This window comes from Macrobrachium nipponense, chromosome 6 (genome assembly GCF_015104395.2).
Source record: "Macrobrachium nipponense isolate FS-2020 chromosome 6, ASM1510439v2, whole genome shotgun sequence".
Classification (NCBI taxonomy): Eukaryota; Metazoa; Arthropoda; class Malacostraca; order Decapoda; family Palaemonidae; genus Macrobrachium; species Macrobrachium nipponense.
The window spans coordinates 1,890,260-1,915,243 of NC_061108.1; the positions used below are offsets into that span (position 1 = coordinate 1,890,260).

Sequence of the window (24,984 nt, forward strand, 5' to 3'; positions counted from 1 at the left end):
GAAGAGAAGGATTCAACGGACATTTCTAACCTTCTGAGTGTGATGTCTTGTATGGACAAGGCTTTACGTGACGGAACTAATGAAGTGGCAGCGATTTTCACGGCAGGAATCGTGAAGAAAAGGTCCCTTCTCTGCTCCTTTACAGCTAAAGGGGTCACACAGGTACAAAGAGCAGAGCTTTTGTTTGCCCCCTTTGCGAAATTTCTTTTTCCACAAGAGATTATTAGAGATATTGCCACTTCATTGACTCAGAAGACCACACAGGACCTAATATCGAAGGCAGCCAGTGGGGTTTTGCCTTCTTCGTTTGCGACCAAGAGAGCGAGAGAGGAGAAACACCACAACAGTTTTTTTCGAGGAAAAACAGCCCCGGAGGGAGTCGGAACTTCTAGGAAGCCCTCCAGAAAAGGTGGCAAGCTTCCTTCCAAAAGGAGGCCATGATCAGACAGTCCTTCAGACACAAATAGGAGCCAGGCTTTCTTTGTTTTGGGAAGCCTGGAGAGAGAGAGGGGCGGACAACTGGACCCTTCAGATACTAAGGGAGGGCTACAAGATCCCTTTTTACGCCAAACCTCCCATAGTTTTAGATCCCCTCGACTTAACAGCGAATTACAAGGACAGCAGCAAGAGATTCGCGTTAAAAGAACAAGTAGAGCTTATGCTCTTAAAAAAGGCGATAGAACCTGTTTCACCCCAAGAAAATCCGGGATTCTACAATCGACTGTTTTTGGTACCCAAGAGCTCGGGAGGATGGAGACCCGTTCTGGATGTCAGTGCTCTAAACGCCTTCGTCGTGAAGACGAAATTCACGATGGAGACAACGCAATCAGTGCTATCGGCGTTGAGACCGGGAGATTGGATGGTCTCATTAGACCTACAGGACGCTTATTTTCATGTCCCCATCCACCCAAGCTCTCGGAAGTACATCAGGTTCTTATTCGAAGGAAGAGTATTCCAGTTCAGGGCTCTTTGCTTCGGGCTCAGCACAGCGCCACAAATATTCACAGCTATTATGGCGAATGTAGCCAAATGGCTACACGAAGGGGGGATCCGCATTTCTCTTTATCTGGACGATTGGCTTCTCAGGGCCAACTCCAAGAAACAGTGTCTGGAGGATATGAAAATAACCCTGAACCTAGTACGGGAACTAGGGCTAGTGGTGAACCTGGAAAAGTCTAACCTGGAGCCCTCTCGCTCGATCATTTATTTAGGAGTTCTGATGAACTCTCAGGATTTTCGGGCTTCTCCCTCCCAGGAGAGACAAGACCGATGCCTGAATCGGGTGCAGGAATTCCTGGGGAGACAACAATGTTCGGCGAGGGAATGGATGAGTCGTTTGGGGACCATTTCCTCGATCGAACAGTTCGTCTCACTGGGAAGACTGCATCTCAGACCTCTGCAATTTTACCTCAACAGAAATTGGAAAAGGAAGGAACAAAGGCTTTCAGACACCTTCCCAATTTCAGCAGAGGTCAAGAAAGACTTGATTTGGTGGCTGGATCCAGCGAAGCTGGGAGAAGGAGTTTCACTTCAACAATTGAATCCACAGCTAATACTGTTCTCAGACGCATCAGACCTAGGCTGGGGAGCGACTCTGGGGAACAGGGAAATTTCGGGAAGATGGAGCGAAACCGAAAGAAATTGGCATATCAACAAGAAAGAGCTGATGGCAGCTTTTCTAGCTCTTCAGGCATTCGAGGAATGTGTGGCAGGCAAAGTAGTGGAAATAAGCATGGACAACGTGACTGCTCTAGCGTATGTCAGGAAACAAGGAGGCACCCACTCGTTTTCTCTGAACGAGACAGCCAAGAATCTGTTGCTATGGGCAAAGGACAGAAATATCGTCCTCCAAACGAGATTTGTACAAGGAGAATTAAATGTCAGAGCGGACCTCTTGAGCCGGAGAAATCAGGTCCTGCCAACAGAATGGACTCTCAAGTTAGAGGTATGCGAATTACTTTGGAGGTTATGGGGGCAACCTTCCATAGACTTGTTTGCAACCAACAAGACAAGGAGGATGCAGACGTTCTGCTCACCGGTGCCGGATCCACAAGCGGTAGCAGTAGACGCGTTCCTCATGAACTGGGAAGGACTGGATCTGTACGTCTTCCCTCCCTTCAAAGTGATACACAAAGTATTAAAGAAGTTCGCGCAGTCCGAAGGAAGCAGAATGACCCTGATAGCCCCGTACTGGCCGACGCGAGACTGGTTCGCAGAGATGTTGCAGTGGCTAGTGGAAGTTCCAAGAACCCTTCCGTTGCTTCCAGATCTGCTCAGACAGCCCCACTTCAAACGGTATCACAGGAATACCCGCGCTCTTCAGCTAACTGCCTTTCGACTGTCGAAAAGCTCCTTAGAGCTAGAGGCTTTTCGCGAGAGGCAGCTAAAGCTATCGCCAGATCAAGAAGGGCTTCGACCATCAACGTCTACCAGTCGAAGTGGGAGATATTTAGAAACTGGTGTAAGGAGAAGAAGGTGTCCTCGTCCAACACATCTGTGAGCCAGATCGCAGACTTCCTTCTTCACTTAAAACTTAAAGTAGGTCTAGCCACTACTACAATTAAGGGATACAGGAGCATGCTGGCGTCAGTCTTTAGACATAGAGGACTGGACTTGTCTAGGAATCAAGATCTTCACGACTTAATTAGATCTTTTGATACTACGAAACAAAAGACTGAACAACTACCAGGATGGAATCTGGACGTAGTACTAAGGTTTTTAATGTCTGACAAGTTTGAGCCGATCCAGGAGAGCTCGTTCAGGAATTTAACCAGGAAGACACTTTTTCTAGTCGCTCTCGCTACTGCAAGGAGAGTAAGCGAGATTCAAGCTATGGACAAAGAGTAGGAATTAGTAGATCTAAAGCGGTTTGTTCAACCACTTTAGGTTTCTTAGCCAAGAATGAAACTCCTTCCAATCCTTGGCCTAGGTCTTTTACGATTCCCAGCCTTGGAGATTTTGCAGGTCAGGAACGTGAAAGAACTCTTTGTCCGGTAAGAGCATTACAGTGTTATCTGCACAGGTGCAAGGACGTTAGAGGGACTTTTGACAACTTATGGTGTTCCGTTAAAGATCCCAAAAGGCCTATGTCAAAGAACACTTTAGCCTTCTTTATTAGAAGTGTGATTCAAGAAGCTCACACGGAGTGCAATGAAACGCTTTACAAGGCTTTAAAGGTAAAGGCCCATGAAGTGCGAGCAGTCTCGACGTCAATGGCGTTTAGAAAGAATCAGTCCCTTAAACAGCCATTTTAGACGCGACATACTGGAGGAGCAGCTCCGTATTTTCTTCTTTTTATCTGAAACAAATAGAAACGGTATATGAAAACTGCAGAACCCTTGGACCGTTTGTAGCCACTGGCTCGGTGTTGGGTGAAGGAGTTGATACCTCTAATCCTACATGTTAGACCCTTGATGTTATTTTTATGGTTGTCTGTTGAAGGTTAGGGGAAACCTTCAACAGTCTAGTGTATATGTGTGTCTTTTCAATCTCTTGTATGCAAGGATTGGATGGTTAGGTGGTCTTTGCCTGTTTTAGCCCATGTCAAGGGCATAGGTGGTTTTGTCGCATAGAGGTCACGTCCCGTCGACAAACCCCTTTGAGCTCATCAGCTGCACAGGTCACATCCCTTAGCTGGAGCTCCTAAGGAGAGCAGACTAAAGAGGCAGAACTCGTCAAGTCAGCTTCCTTAGCAGGTAAGAATCTTTAGTTACCTATCAAGTAGTTACCTTACAACGATGTTGCTGTCTCTGACCCTCCTCCAAAGGTGTCAATCAGCTATGTATATAACTGCCAGGTCAGTTACATATTTAAAAATGATATTTTTATTTTAAGATAAATTTTTAAATATACTTACCTGGCAGTTATATACAATTAGAAACCCACCCACCTCCCCTCAAGAGACTAGAGGGCGAGAAAATATGGGGTTTCCAGGTAACTATCTAGAGGGCGTACAGGTAACGATTACCTGACCGATGGTCGGCGATTGCCGCGAGTTTCGAAAAGTCTGTCGTGACGTCACGACGTCAGAGAATATAGCTATGTATATAACTGCCAGGTAAGTACTATATTTAAAAATTTATCTTAAAATAAAAATATCATTTTCTTAATCTGAATAACCAAACTCAGACTGTTTTATCTTATCACCCAGCTTGCTAAAACACCCTATACTGTGACAAAAAATTTCACCACAATCTTATTCTGATATCAAGTCAGGCCTAATCACAGGCATATATTTAGGCCTAATCACAGGCATATATTTCAAGTCAGACTTTACATAAATTGATGTCTAGTTTGGATATACGATACATTTTTGTTATAGTGATTTGCAATTGTGTTACCAGTATTCATTTGGACAGCACTTTTATGATAGCTTAGTTCAGTATATGAAATCAGAAGTACAAGCACTACCAGCAAACTGTCGGCTATCTGATATAACACTCCGACACTTTCTGCCTGTTAACACCTCAAGAATTGTCAACCGTTGCATCAAAATAGCCAGACAAGAGTTCACTTAAGCTTATTTACAAGCACTGCTACACCAGACTGCACACTCAGTTTACCAACAATCTGGTACCAATCTCTTAAAGGTGCTTACAACACCTGTTCACTTGGTTTTCTTTTCCAGTTCACTTTTATGACAATGCAACCAAACATTCCATGCAAGTGATCCAGTCCATCACAGCAGAACAATATATGGCCACCACACCATTCCTACTTCATCAGCTAGACCCATCTTCACAGATTTGTTACAAGTACTATCTGAAAAGGATGTGGTCTTCTCTGTGTATTCCAGGAAACCCTTCCTTTGCCATGTCCCTGGACTGCTTAGCTTCAGGTAAGGGCCCACTGTTCCTCATGTCTTGGCTGTTGTCATGGAGAAGCTAATTGCGATTGAGCCTTCTTCCACTGTTGTGTTGTCATAACCCATTAAGTGTCATGCACAGGTGATAAATAGTATGTATGTACTTGTTTCCTGTCTACCAGACTTGACCTCGCCTTCTGATGTAGGCTAGCTGGAGAAAGTAAGGCTTGAGTTAGAAGTCGGATGAAGAAATGCAGACATGCCCTTCTCGGTACCCTTCTCTTCTTCTTTGTCATCCTTGACGTCTTACACCTTTTCTTCTGCCCCTTCTTCCTCTCATAAGGAGAAGTAGTTTTCTCTCATAAGGAGTATATAGTAAGCTTTCAAAGACTTGTCACAAGAGGGTTATCTTTACTGTGTGACCCAGTATCTCTCTGCCTTTGTGAGATTTGAGTATCCCTCTGCTTTTGTGAGATTTGAGTATCCCTCTGCTTTTGTGAGATTTGAGTATCCCTCTGCCTTTTTGAGACTTGCCGGTTGCCCCAAACTCTTCTCTATGGCATAATTCTTTGAAAGTGCATGGGAACAATATCAGTGTTACCTTCTTGTTTTGCACACATCTCATGGAGACATAGGATTCATGCATAGCAGGTTGTCGCCTTACAACAACTTTGGGTATCAAGGTGACCTGCATGAGTGTGATTGGACAATTTCAGAGCTTCAGAGTCTCGGACTACTAATGTGCGGGTGGACTGTAGCACTGATGATAATTTACTCATAGCTTCTACCAGTTCAGCTTTGGATGATCGTTCGAAAGTCTTCAGGAAGTTTGGCCATGGTTTGGAATGTGTTCGTTCTTTTCACAAGCCAACCTCATCTTGTGGTTTGGTAATCAGAACCAGTAGGTATGATTGCTCAAGTCAACAGTCCCATGAATATTCACCGAGGCAGGTTGGAGGGGTCTACCTCCTCTTTTGGGAGCGGGAAAAAATTATTTTGCAAGATATGGTGGGACTCAAGGGTTGTTCTCATTTAAAAACCCATACAGTTCATGTTGAAGAATCACTTCTGAGACATCATTGGGCTTTTTTATGAATGCAGTGTCCTTTGTGAGTATACGTGATTATGGGCAATGCTACTTAAATGGTTACCTCCCTACATTGTTTATACTACTGAAAACTTTGTTGTGGCATTAGTTCCCATATTAAGAAAATTCCTTTTGTAACCTAGAAATTGGCAATTCAAGTAGCATTGCCCATAATCATATACTGTAGTGAAGTAAGCGTGGCATCTATATTGTCTGACAATATCTCTGTCATCGAAACCAATCTTATGACTGCTATAATTGTCCCAAAGACTTGCAGTCATGAATTCAAATGTTCTTGTTTTCTGAGGTGTTTAGGTTTTAGCTGTGTACATGCCAATACTTTGAATGTCAAGAAACACCAGTAGCTAATAATATGTAATATGTGTGTGTTACTGATACTTCTCAGTGCGATTTCAGTTTCTCTTTTCTTATATGTTATTGGTTTCATGCATTTTTTTAAAAATGAACCTTACCTCTCCATTATATAGCTTTTACTTCCATGCCAGCGGTAGTTTGAAAGATTGATATGTAAAATGAAAACACTCAGTTATTTATAAATATCTGTTAGTATCCATCTACCTCCCCTACCCCACACAAGGGGAACGATAGTTACAAATACCGATAGCCAGTCAGTCTACTTCTGTCGCAAGTTTCAGTAGAAGATTGTTAGATTGTTATCTATGCATAGTTTTCTGTCGATGACTTGGTCTGTAGATTTACTTGAATTTTCTCTTGGATATGGATGGTACTGATAATAAGGACCAGTAAGGTAAGAGGTTGTCATATTAGGCTTTATTCTAGTTTCACTGATCCTTATGACATATGTGAAATGTCAAGGAAAAGTGTATATAATATAAATGACTGTTGTCAAGTACTATGTGAATGATGGTCAAATTAATTTATGGTAAAATTGGTGAAACATTGTAAAGGAAGAGAGGCTGATCATTTGAAAAAGCAGCAAAAGGAGCAAGAGGTAAAGTTTGCCACGGCTAGTGCTAAGGGAGTGCATGATTTGCCTCCTTCCCCATCTAGTACCTACCTTTATGACCTCTTCTTCTCTTTGTTCTATTACTCCTTCCAGAGCTTCCCAATTGATTCAGAAGTATGATTTAATAGAACGGAGTCGGATGTTAAGAGTTTAAAGGGCTTGATAAATCAGTTAAGTGAAATTTCACGGAATATTTATAGACTTTACCCTCCCTGGGGCCTTGATTGGTTTTGGGTTAGTTCTCCTTGTTAAAGGAAGGGTCGGTGCCCCCGCTCCTGAATACTAGTCTTGTCCTTGGCATGTCCTATCTTGCTCCCTCACTGCCTGAAGCAACAAAGAACCAGAACTTGTCGGAATGGAGCGGATCTGTCCCCATTGCTCCCTCCTTCTCTGGTCGGCCTGACAATAGTGTAGAATTTGTTCGTCGAGGGATGGCTCGGGTCGAGTAAAGAGAAGGAGCCTGTTTTCTTCACCACATTTAAGCTTGGCGGCATCGGGACATCTTGTTAATGATTCTTCTTGTCTTTCAGGTGATGTTAGTAGAATGAATAATGATAATGATTATTCTCTGTTTAGGACTTGTTAGAGAATCTGTATTTTCTAGAGATGTGTGTATAGGTTCTTCCTCTAACCAAGTTTCTTGGGATTCATCAGCAATGCAAGAGACGTGTGGCACACAGTCGGCTATGTGCAGTTGTGCACCTAGCACAGTTTTGAGCCTTTCACTGCAATTTCAATTGTCGTTGCGTCTCACTGCTCTAGCTATGGTCTCCCTCTATGAAGATTTCTTCTGTTGGTCAGAGCACGAGGTTTGACTCTTGTGCTTTATGCGTCTCCTGTGTGCGCTCCTACTATGCTGCTTTCACCTGCATATGCATTACTTGTGAAGCTATCATCTGTGCCACTAGCACCTGCGCTACCTTCGGTTATAAGGCATTTGACAGCGCATGCTTTACCTATGCAGCCAGAGCCTGCGCTACCTCGGCTTTATGACATTCGCCTGTGTGCCTAGTGCTTACTAAGCGCACTCGTTCGATTAATCTTCGTCTGTTTCAGTGCTGGATGGCAACCTCATAGGTCCCTGTGCTTGGCCTTTGGCCTAAAATCTATTTTCTGTTCTGTTCTTTTAACTTGTCACCGAATCAGTTTGGTGCAACTTTTTCCTCTTCCATGGTGGTGGGACCTTCTAAGCCTACTGTACATCCCAGCTGCTTTTGGGGGTCTAGATTTCTTTTTAGCCACAACAAACAGTTGTACAAGCATTTTCATAAAATTATTTTGCTCATTTGTGAGTGCAGTAACCTTGGCAAAGATTTCCAGGGATTCCCATTGGCAGTTGATATTGTCTGTCCATTGCATCCCAGCTTACATCCTCCGTGCAATGATTTGTTCAAGTTGCCATTGGTTGCCAGAGGAGGTGTACTCTATTATTAGCCATTCCTTGATGCTTCTCACCTGCCTTTGGTTGTCAGCAGAAGTAATATAAACCTGGGGATGTCAAGACTTTTCCCATGTAGGGTGACTCATTGCACTGGAAGCTGATAAACAACCTTTTCTCCAGGCATCATTGTGGCCCAATCTGTGGGTGAATGTGTTGGCAGTCATTGCCTTCTTTGGACTGTCCACTGACAGGAGACAAGGAAAAATTTAGGAGGCTGTTGGTTACAGGAGAAATAATTTACCAATCTCATACATCAGTACTGCATCATGTTGGCAAACTAGGTAAGGGGAAGAAGGGGAGGGGAAGCTGAGGTATGAGTCCCCCTCTCCTGGTGCCTAAAGATGAGACATGTATATCTTGCTTTTGGGCAGAGATCCTGTTTCTGTCCTACCTTTCAAATTGCTCAACATAGGCCTGGTCAGCAGGGGCAAGGGCTATGCTAGAGAAGTTTGCGCTAGAATTGTAGCATACAGTTACCCATGCTTCTCCAGTTGCATCTTCCTTGTGGAGAAACGATCAGAATGCTGGAAACTGGTCATATATATACTGTTCTCCTCGGAAGAGTTTGTCGTACTTGTTTTAGGATGGAAACATCATTCTCCATTTTGGTGTCTGATCAGAAAGGATGACTTCGTGATTTCTGTAGATTTGCTGATACCCAGCCAAGAGGACTCTAGAAAGTACTCCTGCTTCATTTGAGATGGGAACATGTTTCAGTTTAAATCCTTGTGCGAGGACACTGACACTGAACAGGCTAGGTGTTAAGTGTTCGCCTTGTTGTCAGTTTAACCCATTCTCACAAGATAAACCTGCATTTATCGTGATGATTGGTTTACCCTGACATTATCAGGGGCACAGTTACACCAGAATTGATGTTGATGGCTTCTCAGCTTTGATTTGAGATTATGAAAAACTTAGAGAAGCTGGATATGATGAGTTGTACATTAGTAGGAAGGGTTTAGATTACCATCTTAAAACTGTTATGGAGGAAAGAATTCCTCCTAAAAAACGCAAGTTTTTTCTTAAAGATAAGCCATGGTTGAATGCTTCAAGTAAGCTTGCTGTGATGGTAAGCTTAACATGAAGCATTCAACCATGGCTTATCTTTAAGAAAAAACTTGCATTTTTTAGGAGGAATTCTTTCCTCCATAACAGTTTTAAGATGGTAATCTAAACCCTTCCTACTAATGTACAACTCATCATATCCAGCTTCTCTAAGTTTTTCATAATCTCAAATCTCAAGTCCGTAACACTTGCCTACCATGAAAAACAAAAGGTTATCATTTATGGAGGAATAATCAATCAAAATATTCTTGGCATAGTTTCATTGAGCTTTGAAATTAAGCTCAGATTGTCTGTGAAAGAGCTGGGAGAGCTAATAAGAAGGGTGTGGAGATCTTGCTCCCCATAAGTGGTGGGTCATCACTCTTGTGTTTATTCAAGCAAACTTCACCTTGCAGGAGCTGATGGAATGGCTGTATATTGACCTAAACAAATTACTGAACCCTTGGCTCAAGTCTGTGTGCTAACAGTATGGTGAGTCATTAGTGAACTTAAGCTGTGTTCAAAGGCCTTCAGATCTAAATGTGAGATTGTGGGTTCCTCTGATCTCCAAATGTTAAACCAAGAAGCAAATCCATTCTGCTTTTTGCTGATGTCTCCTGAATTGAGGCATATCCGTTTTACTTTTTCTTCTTTTGTACAGTATTTATATATTTATCACCTTTTTCTACAACTTGTCTCTCTCTGCAGGCTGATATCCCTTTGGAGGCCTCTTGGGTTTACAGTCTGTTGGCTTTGTACATAATGGTGTCCAACTGAAGAGTTAAAGAAAGAGTTTTGTCTGTAAATTCTTGGATCAGTAAGCTGAGGCAAGTAAATGTGTCATGACTGGAACAATTGTCGTTGGAGAAACCCATGCTTCATTTACTATTCCATGTGTTTTCCCTTCATTCATATCTAAAGTACTAGTGGTCTCCCATCTCAGATTCCTCATCATTACATCGCAGGCACTAAGTGATGGATCATCTTGTATGATTGGTTAACAATGGGAACATCCTTATGGTAGTTCCCCTGGACTCCCCGAAACTTCCAAAAGTGTTTTTATTCTTGTGCACATTAAATGAATGGTAGGGGAAGACCAAGTTGCTTTGAGTGTGTACCAGAGACAACCTTCATCTGCACAACAATGCCTTGAAGGAGAAGACAGAGTTTTTGGCCCTGTGATCATTTTAAGACAATTTGATTGGTCTCTCAGTGGTGCTGATGCCCAAGTAATAGCCTTATCAGTTGACCCACTTTCTACCATGTGAGAGAGAGAGCCCATGAAGTCCAAGGTATCACACCATCTTCGTATTCATGAAGAAATCTTCCGAGGTTCAGGTAATGAATGCATGGCAGATCATCTCTACTTCATTCTGTTTGAGAAGGATGTTCCACACAAACCCATGACACATTCTGCTTAAGACCTGTGGTGGTTGCATTAATTCCACTGGACCCAGAATCCACTGGATTGGTAGGCATTCATGGACAGGCAATTCAGTGAAGAGAATGGTTGGCTGTCTGGTTTTACTTCCTTTACTTTGATAATGAATTTAGTGTCATAAAAATGTGATTGCACTATAAAATCAGAAGTACACTCACTGGCTGGATATGTATGGTGTTAAGTGGTGAAGGAATAATGGTTTCTCTAGTTATATTTAAGTACTATTAATTGCTCCTTCTTTGGCAACCTTAGTAATCCTGACACGAATCTCTCTCTGTCATGCATTCTTTTTGTGGCATTTATAGTTTGCATATTATGAAATCTATGTTAATTTTCCATACATAACCTTATTACAGTACTGTATTGGTGTTATACATGAAAGTGATTTAATTAATATTTAAAGTGTACATAGTACATATTACTGTACATAGTAGATATTATAGTAGCTCATAATCTGGAATTGGTAAATGGAACTGTATTACATATGTTCATACTTTTATTATGTGCATGTATAGTAAGTAATTTTATACTTTTTTTCTTTGCTTTCAGTTTCGTGTTTGTAGTGCAATATATGTACTAGTTAGGAACTTGTGTTTGAAGTGTTCGGACTTAAGAATAATGGGATGCTCTCAGTTTCACCCTGTTCAGTTGCTGGTCATCTACTGTGCATTACTACTACTAGGAATATTGTTTGAACTAGATCTTCCCTTCAACAGAGGTCTATATGATAAGAAGCTCGAGGACATTGTTTTGCAAGTTCAGCAGAAAGGTGTAATGCAACTTGAAAGAGACCATGGAAGGAAATTAATGAAGTCTGACTTGAGGAGATTTCTTGAAAGTAAAGAGTTTGAAAGACCTTATCAAAGTGTTTCTAAAAGTGTTTCCTTCCCAAGATCAGAATATGAAAAAAATACAGATCTTAGAAATCTACTGAAAAGGAAAAATAAGTTTAAGGATAATTTAATGATTGAAAATTTTGACAGTTACTCCAGTGTTCATTATAAACAGAAAAGAAATATAAAAGTCTCCTCTGAACTAAATGCACTTGATGAAATCATTTTGTTGCTGACAGTGCCAAGAACGTTTTGTGCAGAATTAGTTTCATCATTTGCAGTTAATTCCAGTCCTGTCCCCTTTTATCATTGTAGTGCTAGAAACCTTGGCCGATGTTTTGCAAGTAATTCAGGTTATGGCCATTACAGTTACCAGTTTACTCAAAACTGCTTCAAGAATAAGAAACTAGCAGGTTATGATGTCAGTTCTGCTAAGCTACTACAAGACATGGACAGAAATAGTCAAGTTCATTCTATGGATGCCAGTGATAACAGAAAAGGAATTGTTGATGAAATCGAAGCACAAAAAATTAATGTTGATAACACTTACATCTTTGTGAAAGAATTTATGGACTTGAAGTATTTGCCTGTTATAAGGCTTGATTATAAATTGAACCTCGCTGGCCTGAACTCTCTACATAAATATGAAGTTTTATCAAAACTTCTGAAGGTAAGTGTTCAATTATGCACAGGACAATCATTCAAAATTTTGTGTGGAAGCTATAAGTAACCTTTTCATGTCCAAACCTCTGGTATAGAACTGTATTCATAGGACATTTGAGAATTGATTGAAACTGGGAACATACTACAGTAGTACTTTATACCCTTAAGCACCACTTAAAGGCCTTCCATGCTTTTTCCCACATACTAACCCAGGTGACATGACTGAACTTTGCTCTCTCTCTCTCCATTTATTTCATGTTAGACCTTCTCTGCTTGTCAGAACTTTTAATTTTTCTCATTGCCTCAGAAGATTTCTCTTCATGTAAACTTTTATGTTCTTTTTTCTTTTGCCTTGTCTAAAATAAGCTGCTGTTAATTGGCTCTCATTATTTATTATATTGCCCATTTAAGTGTCCAACTTTAGTTATATTTGTGATGATTGTGCATGACAAAGTCCTCCTTATTATCTAGAGGTGTATAGAATTGTGAAGTTTTCCCTATTAGGTGTCTCCTCAATTAAACAGACAGCTCAGGTGTCTTTCCCTTTCAATAAGGAAATAAGGTGATGAAGACTGGTATATAACCCACTTAAGAGGGTACCTTGGGGCTAAATCTCTGCATATGAGGCGTGTAGTGCGAAAGTAGTCTGACCCACCCAACATTAGTGTTGAGTACTAATTAGCGATCAGAGTTAATTTTGGATTACTACCAAGTAAAGTGGTGCATTGTATTACTGTTATAGTACATCAAATTAAATATTTAGGTTAGATCTTTCTTGCTATTGAGTTTTTAATAAATTTTTACATTTTTTGGGGGGGGTTGGCTTACGGTCAAATTTTTTATCACCCACACTATATTTTTTCCCCCAGGAAGTCATGGTTTTAGGTTCATTTTTAAAGTGTATGGAATAAGAAGTTTTTAAAAAATTATGTTGCTGTGCCCAATACCTGATTTAAGACAAGTTTTTTAAATAAAAAAGTATATGCTTATCATTGTTGAGCTGTAAAAAATATTGTTTTACATTATTAACTTGACTCTCACTCATTTTCTAAGTGGTAACTGGCTCCAAATATCGTCCTCACTGTCACTTCCACTACTCTCCACAGCACTGGGCTTATCGACCTCCTTTCTGGAACTCATTCTGGCCATAAATGAGGGAATACGTAGCAAAAGCACAGCATAAATGAATGAAAAACACAGCAAAAATGAACAAAAAGCTCTTGTCTACTATGGTTTAAAGTCTATAAGTAAGCAGTTTGAGCGTGCTCAGATTGACCGAGCAGAGGGGCGAGGTATAATTGTTTGCTCTCATTGGCCGCAGCACCCTCCCAGGTTAGAACACTTTTGCACCTGATCTAAAGTTAGTCTGCACCTCCTGTTGGACCAAAACACGCCACTCTAGACCTTAGTAAACCCCACAGGATGTTCGCTTTTGCGTTTTCTAACATCAATATACAATGGTTTTGAATCTAGTAACGCACAACACTTTCCTGCCTACTCCAAACTGCCATTTTGGAGGGTTAGACTACTTTTGCACTACACACCTCATATACCATAGTATAGTAGTGCAGTTCTATATAAAGCACAGTCAACTTCTGCTATTGGCAAATTTTTCTATGAACTGTGCATAACCATTTTTCACTGAAAATTTAAGAGGGTTTTTTTTTATGTTAACCATCAACATAGGAAGTTCCAAGCATTTTTAGAGGTTCTAAGTACTATTTGCAGATTTTAGCTATTTTGGGGGAGGGAGTTAGTGGTACCCATTCCTGCGAATACAGGGGGTCTACTGTACGTAACATCCTATCCTAATTAGTATTTTGTAATGATCATTCAGTTTAAGATATTGACATACTTATTTGAATTCATACATATATCTCATCGCCTCCTTTTCTGCCTAGACTTGATCCTACAATCTCATCAGTTCAGGAAAAACATACGCACTCTTAAAGTTAGACAGGAGGCCAATCTTATTCCAGCTGTTATGGGGTTGACTGAATTCTAGTTTTGAGTAACCAATCTGCAACACCCCCCCCCCCCCCCCCCCCCCCACCCCCCCCCCTCCCCCCCCCCCCCCCCCCATAGTGCACTTTTTTTTTTTTTTTTTTTTTTTATCTTACCCCCTTCTAGTAGAAAGGTGTCAATGGACCTCTCTATTTATTACCTGAGTTTAGTACTATCCTGCGACAGTTGGGAGACACTGAATGTTGGTTCTTTGGTTTAAGTTGTTTTGTACCCCCTGACGTCTGCGCCTCATCAATCTTGATGGGTTAGGCATTTAGCTCATTAGCCAAAAGATACTTATATCCTTTGTCAATACTTATCTCCTTTGTCAGATTCTAATGGTAGGGTGGTAAGCTTAGCCTTAGTTCCTGATTTAAAAGAATAACAGTACGTAATGGTATGCTAAGCAGTCTTCTGTAGCTTGTTCCACTTTTTAATTATAATATTGTTTAATCTCTTGTTAAACATACTTCATCTGTCTGTATCTTGGTCTCATTCTATTCCTTCCATTCCTTTTCTTCTTGTATTATATTTCTTCTGCCACAATCATCTTTTGCTTCAGCTCTTTCTGACCCTCCATCTGCTACCTCTAACATTCTTTTGTTCAGCTTCTGCTTCTTAACAGGTGCCTCAGTTATATTGAAGCGAGATACCATTTTAGTAGCTGTAATTGCTTCTGATTTGTCTTTTGACAGCATTTGGTCTCAGGAGGTAGATACAATTGAGGTGGTTGTGTCGGCTATTGCTGGCCCACCTCCTTTTTTTTTTTTTTTTTTTTTTTTTTTGTTTAGACAGTTTCTAATATCAATAGTGAGTAAAAAAAATTGGTCACATGGTCTGACCAATGGTCAGTTTTGAGAAATATCTGCCATGGTTGTTTTTTAATAGAAATTTTTTTTAATTAATGTGCTTATGATATCAGGGTGTGGCATATCATTTTGTAAGTTTGTAAGTCGTCAAAGTAATCTCAAAAGTCTTACATTTTAGCACTTTAACATACAATTTTCATGGATATGCCATGAAATCAATTACACGTGGTCCCCCCGTATTCGCGGGGGATGCGTACCAGACCCCCCGTGAATAGTTAGAACCCGCGAATGTTTGGAACCCCTATAAAAATGCTAAAAAACAGCCTATTTTATTAGTTAAAACTCAAGAAAAACCCACTAAAAATTTTCCTACATGGTTTTTTTTAATAGTTTTATAACCAAAAGTGCATTTTATATTGATTCATCAAAATAACCAGGAATTTGTGGATATTTATCATAGAAAAATACCGCGAATGTGCGAATTTTCCGCGAATAATGCAGGGAAACGTTCCTGAGAGAAATCCGCGAATGTGTGAGTCCGCGAATCTGGAGAACGCGAATACGGGGGGTCCACTGTATTATAGATGTGCTCTCCTGTGATGCTGGATGATTAGCCATTATTCATCTTTTTCTAAAAACTTTCTTTCAAGTTCTTTACTCAGCTGTGCCTTTTCTGGCTACTTCAAAAATCCTTCAGATGTCAGGTAGTAGACTTGGATGTGACTTCATACCTTGGTAATTTTTCTGCATTAAAGCCTCTGGAACTTGCTATTTCTATCCATCGTAACGTATCACTTGTTTCCTTTAGTGCAGACTCAGTGGCAGATTTATTTTCTGTTTTTTAGGAAACATTTTGTGAATGGGATCTAAAATGCTTTTTCATTTTTCAATCAGTCTTTCCTTGACAAAGGTTTGATAAGCAGTCTCACATTTTTTGTGGACACTAGTATATACCCACATACTGGTGGATCCATTTTCACCCTAGTTATGAGATTAAATATGCCACAACTTTCAGTCCTCAAAAAGGGATTTCCTCCTAAGCACAAATAGTAACACTTCAAACACACTGTTGGTCATGAATTGTTAGTGACTTGGAGTACTCATGTTGCAGAGTAAGCTCATCAACTTCATCCAAACCACAAATTGTTCTCAAGAAATTGGTCAGGCTCTTTTTCATGACTGATTAGGTCATGCTTTGTCATGACATCTTTTTGTCTCGTAATTCCAGTTATTCCTCCAGATCCCTTTGCTGGGTTATTGTAGTGTTGTTTAAATCCTTGATCCAAGGCAACACTGCTGAATCTATTGCTGGAATGTTGGACTGTAAAATGACCATTTTGAAAGTCATTATATATCAGTGGGTGATCCTCTTCGAGTTTCAAACAGTCATCATAATATAAAGTACACCAATGCGCATACTTTGTTTAGCTGAAGGAAAAGAACAGGGGTAAACACTCCCTCATGCTGCATACATACAAATCCCAGCTATTTTTTCTCTGTCACCTTGAATTAGATTTCTTAAGAAGAGGGACAAGTGTTGATACAAACTGGTCCCAGTAACAGAACACCTCACTCTCCTTAACACCACGTTCTCGGAATTCCTCAAAATCGGTTTGGATATCACTTATATTGTTAGGAGCAGTTTTGGTTTCATCTGATAAACATCAGTCCACATTCACTGATGACTGAAAACAACACATCCACATTCCCTGATGACTGAAAACAACGCATAGTACTTCACTTTATCACACTGATCCAACAATGCTCTCCACTGAAGTGTTTGCATAACTTCACACATCTTAAATATTGTCAAGTCTTTCATAGCTTTAAGCATCCCAGACCCACCACTCTGGTGATGCTAATGTTTTTTGTATTCATAGGTCCCTTGACTTTGTTAGCATTTAGGTCTTAGTGCTCGTGGGTTTCAGGAAGTTTTCAGAATTATTTTGATGTCAGAGAACTTTGCTAAAGAATTCCTTGAAAACATGTACAGGTTATTATATGCTTGATTAGAGAATATAATGTTTCGCTTAGAAATGTACTACTACTGTATAGCTACAAGTCTTGTGTACGATATGTATCATATTAAATCCTTTGTTAATGTGGAAGTTGTTGTAATAAGAAACTAAGAAATAGATATCTAAAGTTATTTCTTAAGTTATGGCTAACTGTTAGTTGTATAATGGTACTGTATTATAAAACAGGTAATAGGTTCCAGAACTTAGCCTTAGGTCCTAAATCTCAATCAAATCGGAATGAAATTAGGGGAAATTACATGAGAAATAATGTATGTTTCATACTGTAGTCCTATGCTGTTCTGTGTACAGTCATTAATGAATGATGTTTGAATTTTGTCTTGTTCAGCCTTGGATTTGTGCAAAAGTTATTCAAAATCACATTTATACTGATAATTATAGGATTACAGAGGAACTTTTTATTTAACTCAGAATACTGTACAAAGATTATGACCATGCCATTGATTTACATCATCATTGTACTCTTATGATAAACACTTCAGCATAATTCTGATTTAAAATGAAGCTCAATTATAGAAGTGTGAGTAATTAGTGTATACTGTACTACATAGTTGTAATATATACTTCAGTTGAATGTACGTATATAAGAATTTGCTTTATTATTTCAGGTCATTAGATGGGTTTTGAAGAAGCAGCGGTATCATCTGGAAAGATCATCAGCTGACAGTCGTCATCTCCATGATTATCTTCATCAGGAAGGACTCCAACAGCCCTTGTACATATACACTATATGGCATCTTCATAGTGGTGGGAATTCTTTGCAGTGAAATGATCGCATTTCCAGTAAGGCTAGCAATTTTTTATTTTCTAAGATGTTGTTTGGTTTATTTGAATGTAATGGTTTGATGTTAAATGTACTAATGAGTTTATTGTTTTCTGTATATAATATTGCTAAGTGATGTGCTAGACTGACAGTATGATTTGCAATAATAATCATAAGAAATTTAAAATTTTCAGCAGAAAATAGCATTGGAATATTTTATCAAACAATAGGAAAGAAATTAGGCTTTTAGATATTGAGTAAACTTATTATATTTTGAATGTTACATGGATTGCACACCTCCCATCCCTTATGCTTGGTGCATCATATCTATCTTACACTAAAAATGAAGAGTGTAGTTACCACCTACGTGTGGGTCGGAGGTGCACATGCATGAACAAGCATTTTTAGCTATTATGCTACTTCTGTGTACAAGACTAGACTTGAAAACATCCGTCTGGGAACAATCAGACCATGAATGAGTTTTCAATGGTTCTTATGAAAATGTTTGTTATTATGAAGCATACAGATATTCTTATAAGGTAGTATTGTTTGAGCAAAAGCTGATTTAGTCAGTCATGTGAGACATTGTATGTGTACGTATAAAAAAGAATGTTTTCCACAGGTAGTTTAGTTAAATAAGAATATAGCAGTAATCATAATCTTGTCTTTGGGTTGATCTGTAAGATGCTGTGAAGGTGATTCTTTAGGTACTCTACTTCCTTGACTGAGTGAAGTATGTACTGTGTTTCCTTAGTGAAAGAAGTCCAGAGTATGTTCTATTATTGTGGCTGTCATGGTTCCCATCCCATGTTCATGCGGATGCTAGAGGAAGTGGATTCTTTGGGCACTGGTCCAATAACTTTCTTTGTCTCTGGTGGCATGCCAGAATTGCTATGTGCATGAAGGCTCAGAAGTTTGTCTTCTCTAGTTGAATACACCAGTCTGTGGACTGATGAACATTGTCGTGTTGAAGGAGCCTCGAGGGGAGAGGATTGCTTGCTCTCTTTTTTTCACTGAATGATTTCTCTTCTACATTCTACAGACTATTGGTTTAGAAGGAAAGGACACTGACCTTCACTCATCAATCCAGTGTCTTGTTGGTTAACCTGGTATTAAAGAGGTATGATGGCATGCATGATCTCTAGCTGTCAGGTTATGATGAGGAGGAGGACTCCTGTTGTGAAGTGGGTCCGTGCTGAACATTTCCTCACCCTTTACAATGAGTAAGGCTGAGGAAGTATGGGAGAAAGAAGTTCTTACACTAGGTGTGTTCTTACACTCTGATACTTACATTATTGCACTGAAACCTTTCACCTTCCTTAGGACCTTCCAATGTTGAGCTTTCTATGGTCTTGCCGCAATTCTAATCCAAATAGGAACTCTCCTATTAGACTTGCTTAGTTAGGGAATGACCTGTATAGTTTGCCTTGGAACTATGTTGTTACATATGTACTTAGTTCACTGCAACATTACATTCATTTTATTTTATCACAGTATAGATACTATTATGCTGTTTACATTAATATCAAGAATCTAAAATTAGTCAGTGTTAGAAGTGTTTTAGTCAAATAATCACTATTGTAGCAACATTCAAACTTTGTGTCATCCATGAAAAATGTCTTAAGTAGAACAGCGTAGAGGGTTGTCATTGGCTTAGAGTTCTCCAAGGCAACCAGCTGGCCAATCAGGTTTTAGCCGTTCTATCTGAGAAAGAAGCTGACGCATGTGACTTTAAGTGGGTGTGTTTTGAATACAAAATTGTTAGATCGGTGATTCTTCACCTACAACCCAATTTCGTTGCTTTGGAAGATACTATTGCTGCATTGATATCTGTACCTTCAAAAGAAAACACTTTTCTTATCTCGCAAGGAATGTTAATTCATTTTTGTTTACCTGCAGGTTGTACCCTTTATAGTCCATGTTCTTGGGGCTTCCTGAGAGAGAAACTGTCGCTGATGACAAGCAAGAAATACAGAACGTTTACACAAAAACTCAAGCTCTTAAAGCGCATTTATTTCCTAATTACCTTAATTCTGTATACGTATTTATACATGAAAACTTACAGTATATGTACATAAAAAATCTGAAATAAATTCCTATTAAATCTATGTACACTCACAACGCAATCACACAATAACTACCGTATTCTAGACTTAAACTATAAAACAACTAGACACTAGATTAACATGCTATTGTTACTTTTATTCTCAGAGAGTAAAACCTTTCAAGTACGTAAGTAGTTATGAATACCAATAGCAACATGTCTGAAACTTTTTCAAGCGCACTGGTGCAACTTCTCAATGCTTCTAACTGCAATACAGTCTTTCGTCTTGGCTTGCCTTTTTACTCAAACTTCAGCAGCATGGAAACAAAAGGATGGTGAATTTTTTAGTATTTTTATTTATTTCACTCCACTTAAATTACAAATGACCACCATAAACAAATCCACTAATTAGGGTTTTTCCTCGTCTCAAGGCTAAGAAGTCATATCTTCTCTTTTTGTTTTCATTATATGCATACAGTAAAATTGAAAAAATATAAACTTTTCACTTCTAACCACTGGCAGTTTGTATTCCTATAATCTGGCCAATCCTTCATTTGTGACATTTGGTGGGTTGGATTTCTAAATGAATAAAGAGATACTGCTTTTTAGTTTGCCGTTTACAATAAACAGGACACTGCTTATGCTGAACATAAATATGCATAAGGGCTTCTAAACAGGATCAAACACCCAAAGAGGGAGAGAGGTTGGTTGTCCTTCATTCAATCATTCCTAAAACAGGAAAAAAAAACCCCTACAACCGGCCACACTAAAGCACATAACAAACAATTTAAACATACAAAAACACACACACACACAAAAATTACAATCTTCCATACAAACCACTGCCTTTTCAGAAACCTACCACAATGTGACTGACAGCAAAATTTGTTTGTTTTTTGTCTTCCAAAAATGTATTATCTGTACTACACATTTTTAAAACATTATGAACATAGTGTGTGCATATGTGCTAATACCCGTTGGTTAAAGGCTCAAATTAGCAGTATCTTAGAGAGAGAGAGATTATTTAGGACTCTGAGGCTTGGCAGATGTACAATTACTAAATAAGTAATTGTACATCTGCCAACCTTACGAATTTACACTACACAAAAATTTACCGGTTTTTAGAATTTTGGATAAAGGATTGTGTACCTGTACCCGAGGCGAGTATACGGCATGATAGTTTTTAATATATTGAGAGATAATATTCAGGGGTATCATAATGCTTCATTTGATCATATTGGAATAGAAACCATAATTAAGGATGACCGCTAGGGGCGCTGCTGTCCGTGGCGTCATTAGTAGTAGTAGTAGCGGCCGCATCACCCGTTAGTATCAGCTCTCTCTAGTGGGGATTTTAGATTGGAAGGTCTAAATGGTGAATGACTCGTGGTAGTGATCCCACTCGCCCCTATTCTCATACCGACACTTCTTTTATAGAGTGAGCGAGTCAGTTTTACTGACATTTTCTTAATTTTTTTTTCTCTGGTAATTTTAGATTAATTTTGTCTAGAAAGAATGATATTAAGGATACTTTCATAGGGCGACACGAGCCAATCACCCAGAAATAGATTTTTCCTACGTCAAAATCCCTTTTATATGAGGGTATCTTAAAGTGCAAGCTGGAAACTGGTCAAAAACTTTATAACGGGGTGTTAACAGTGGGAGAAGACAAGGGGAGTGGGGGAGGATCCCTCACTCACTGACTGTTGCCTTCACTTTTCTTTTGGCTGCTGTCAGTGGTGGGATATCTTCCTGCACTCCCCACATGCCTAGTCGAAATCATGTAGGCAAGTATTTTCTCATTTAATGACTTTGGTGTATGTGTTCCTTTTTTGTTGTATCGGTCTGTTTTTTTATCCTTTGGATAAAAAACACAAAATTGGTTGCTGGAAGGGACATGGCTGCCCTTGTAGACAATTTATGCTGCCATTAGCGAAAGATCTCCATACTGTATATGTATGCTTCTTGCAAGAGGAGGGCCTGCCATACCAAAGAAAGATTTGGCCTACCCTCAACATCCCCATGTCATCCATGCAGGCTTCTTTGGAGGGTGATAAACAGTGTTCGTCATCCTCAGTCGTTGGAGGACACTGGTGGCTCCTCATTGGCCTCATGCCAAGTGTCACCATGATGTGCTGTCTCTTCTGGTCAAAGCACAAACAGAGTTGCCTCTGTGGCCCACCTTTCTGTGCCACTAACACCAGGCAGTACCTACACCCCCTCCACCTTCACATGTATGGAAGTTATCCAGTGCCTCCTGAGTGTGAGATAGAGAGAAGTGGGGGGAGAGAGAGGTGGAGGAAGGGGCTTGTCTCACAGGGCTGCGATGAAGATGTCCAGGTACCATATGTATTCTTCAGCAAGCTTGTACCATTGGAGGTGGGCCATATATATGTACTGTGACTTGTGTCGTAGAAGGGGTGCCTCTCCAGTTGGGGCATCTATTCACCAGGTTGCAGACTTCTTCATCTACCATCATTGAAACAGACTTCTTTCAGTATTTGCAGTAAAAGGCTATCGCTCTGCCTTATTGCAGGTGTTCATACTGAAGTGTCTAGACTTCTCATCTTCTGTGGAGTTGTTTGTGCTAATGATCAATTCTGAAGTCTTTCCTCCTCAGAAGCTTTGGCCCCAAAGCAGGATGTGCCCTTAGCGCTCAGGAGTCTTATCAGGGCATCTTGTTCCTTGGACTTAAACCTTATGCTTAGTACCATTTTCTACTTAGCTCTGGCATCACCAGTGAGGTTGGGAGAGTTACATAGTTTTTATCTTGGCCAGCAACCAGAAAGACAGATCTCTCTCCTCCTTTTTCATTTCTGAGTTTATAGCTAATATTCAAGATCCATCTGTTCCAGACAATTGGTTCAAGAGTTTCACAATCTCCTCCCTTTAAGACTTAGTAGGTGATGAGTTGCTGCTCTGCCCAGTTCATGTTGTTAATTACAGAGACCAGAGTGCAGGTACTTTTTCATTAGGTCAGGTTGTTACGAGGAGGTGTCTAGGAATACCATTTCTATTTGGCTTCATGAAGTAATCAGACAGGCTTACACCACTTCTGACGAAGAGGTTGACCTCCCTTCTTTTGCTGGAACTCATGAAGTCAGAGGTTTGGGTACATCTCTTGCTTTTTGGAAGAAATTTTCTGATTTTCAGGGAATGAGGACAGGCTGCCTTCAAGAAGTCCTAGACACCTTTTTCATGAGACCTGTGGTGGCTGCCCAACAAATTGTGTAGTCACTTTAGCAGCTCTGGATTTAGACAGGGTCAGTTTCTTATGTGAGGTATCTAGGTTACGTATAAATGAGTAATATGTGTGAATGTGGAATGGCTGGATTCCCTTTCCCTTATTCCTTTGGGAGCAGCATCCAGGCTGCAGTACGAGCTGGAGTTGTATGACTTACTGGTGAGCATACTATGGGTATCCATATCTGTGTCTGGGATAGGAAAGCATTGCCCTTGTCCTCTTTCCAATAATTTTGAGAGCCTTCCGACTTTCTCTCGAGGGAGGTGTCATGGTTTTCCAAAATATTCCTTATTTAGTAACTCCACTTTGTTTGAGAAGGGGCACTCAGGCCCAGTCCCTACTACTCTGGCCAATTATTTAGTGTAACTGGTAAGAGGTTACAGGAGTCATGTCTTGCCCTATTTGCTGGGCGTCAGGGATCACAGACACCTTGGTGCTCTCAGCTACATTCAGTTGAAGGGGATTGATCTCCCATATAAGGAGTGGGTTCTTGAATAAAAATGCGTTGGCTTATATTTTGGTAGGAACAAATAAATTTTTAATAACAATTTGTATTTTTCTTGGGTATGCCAACCAGAGCCTTTTCTATTTGGTCTTACCTCAACCACCCAGCTGAATCTCGGAAGCTGTAGGAAAAGTGAAGACAATGGTCAGTGAGTGAAGGATACTCCCCACTTGGCCCCCTATCTTCACCCGTTCACCTCTTTTGATTGGTTTCTATCTTGTGCTTGAAGATACTCCCCAAAAATTAAGGCTGTGGTTTGTATACATAGGAAAAATACAAGCTGTTCAAATTTTTTTTTCTTTTTTTTAATATCTTCTAATTCTTCAGTATATAATTTATCACAACAAGACTGTATTTACAATTATTGTGCAGAAACTGTGGCTTTTGGGAATGAAGTCTAGCTTTATATTTTTTCCCATCAGGAGTAAATTGATGATCCTTTCCATAGTTCTCACCAGCAGGGTATTTTAATTCCATGGTTTTATTACATGGTAGAATGGGTAAACATGTCTTTCCCAGTAAACAGCATATTTAGTTGTGCCATTTGCTTAAAAAGTCATTTGAGTCTGTTACCCAGGTATATGGCCAGCTTTAGTTTACACTTCTAAGTTCTACTTATATTTAGACTAGATAATGTATGGTTTGATTAAAACGATGATAGACCACAGACTAATACCAGTTTGCAATACATATTTTTAAAATTGCCTTATTTATGACCATTTGGTAATAAACCTTATATTTCATATACTAAATACTTTATGGTTCGTATAAAGTTGACATAAAATTGCAATGGAATATATTTTTTTAAATTAAGCTCAACTGTATCAGTTTTGTAGCTTCATTTCAATTTGATGTTTATGTAATTGTTCTTACATTGTGTTTCTGAAGAAATAATTTTTAAATTAATTTTGTATGTTTATATATTTTATTTAGTTGTCTTTTGGTCTTAGTAGGATGGCTACTATCTTACATTTCTTGTTAACTGGTTATTCTGAATGTCATTATCCATAGCATGATCACTTCCCCTCTAACACTTGTATACAAGCAATTTTTAGTGTCTTGTGCACCAAAATATCACTTCTTGTGTCAGTCATTCAAGTTAGACATCATCTTTGGTGCCTAACAGAGCTGTTTTTGGAAGGAAATTGTTTCCATTTGTAGAAAGATTTAGAATAGTTTTCCCACGGTTATAGTGGCATTGGTACTTAGCCTAGGGCCAAAATTTTTGTGTTAGATCAGCTAGAGTATTTTGAACAATAATATATACAATATATGTCA

General features: G+C 39.6%; 1 protein-coding gene across 5 annotated transcripts in view; it reads left to right on the forward strand.

Annotated features, from left to right (window-relative positions):
* LOC135216327 (uncharacterized) overlaps nt 1-24,984 on the forward strand; it is a 314,243-nt gene that overhangs the window by 279,864 nt on the left and 9,395 nt on the right. For 3 of the 5 annotated variants that reach the window (XM_064251505.1, XM_064251506.1, XM_064251508.1), the window contains 2 exons: nt 11,355-12,308; nt 17,759-17,933. In XM_064251505.1, coding sequence (XP_064107575.1) covers nt 11,355-12,308; nt 17,759-17,917 — 1,113 coding nt within the window. In that variant the 3' untranslated portion in view covers nt 17,918-17,933. Of the gene's footprint in view, nt 1-4,627; nt 4,838-11,354; nt 12,309-17,758; nt 17,934-19,812; nt 24,916-24,984 lie in introns of those variants that run through there. The other 2 variants (XM_064251507.1, XM_064251509.1) reach the window with 2 other exon arrangements.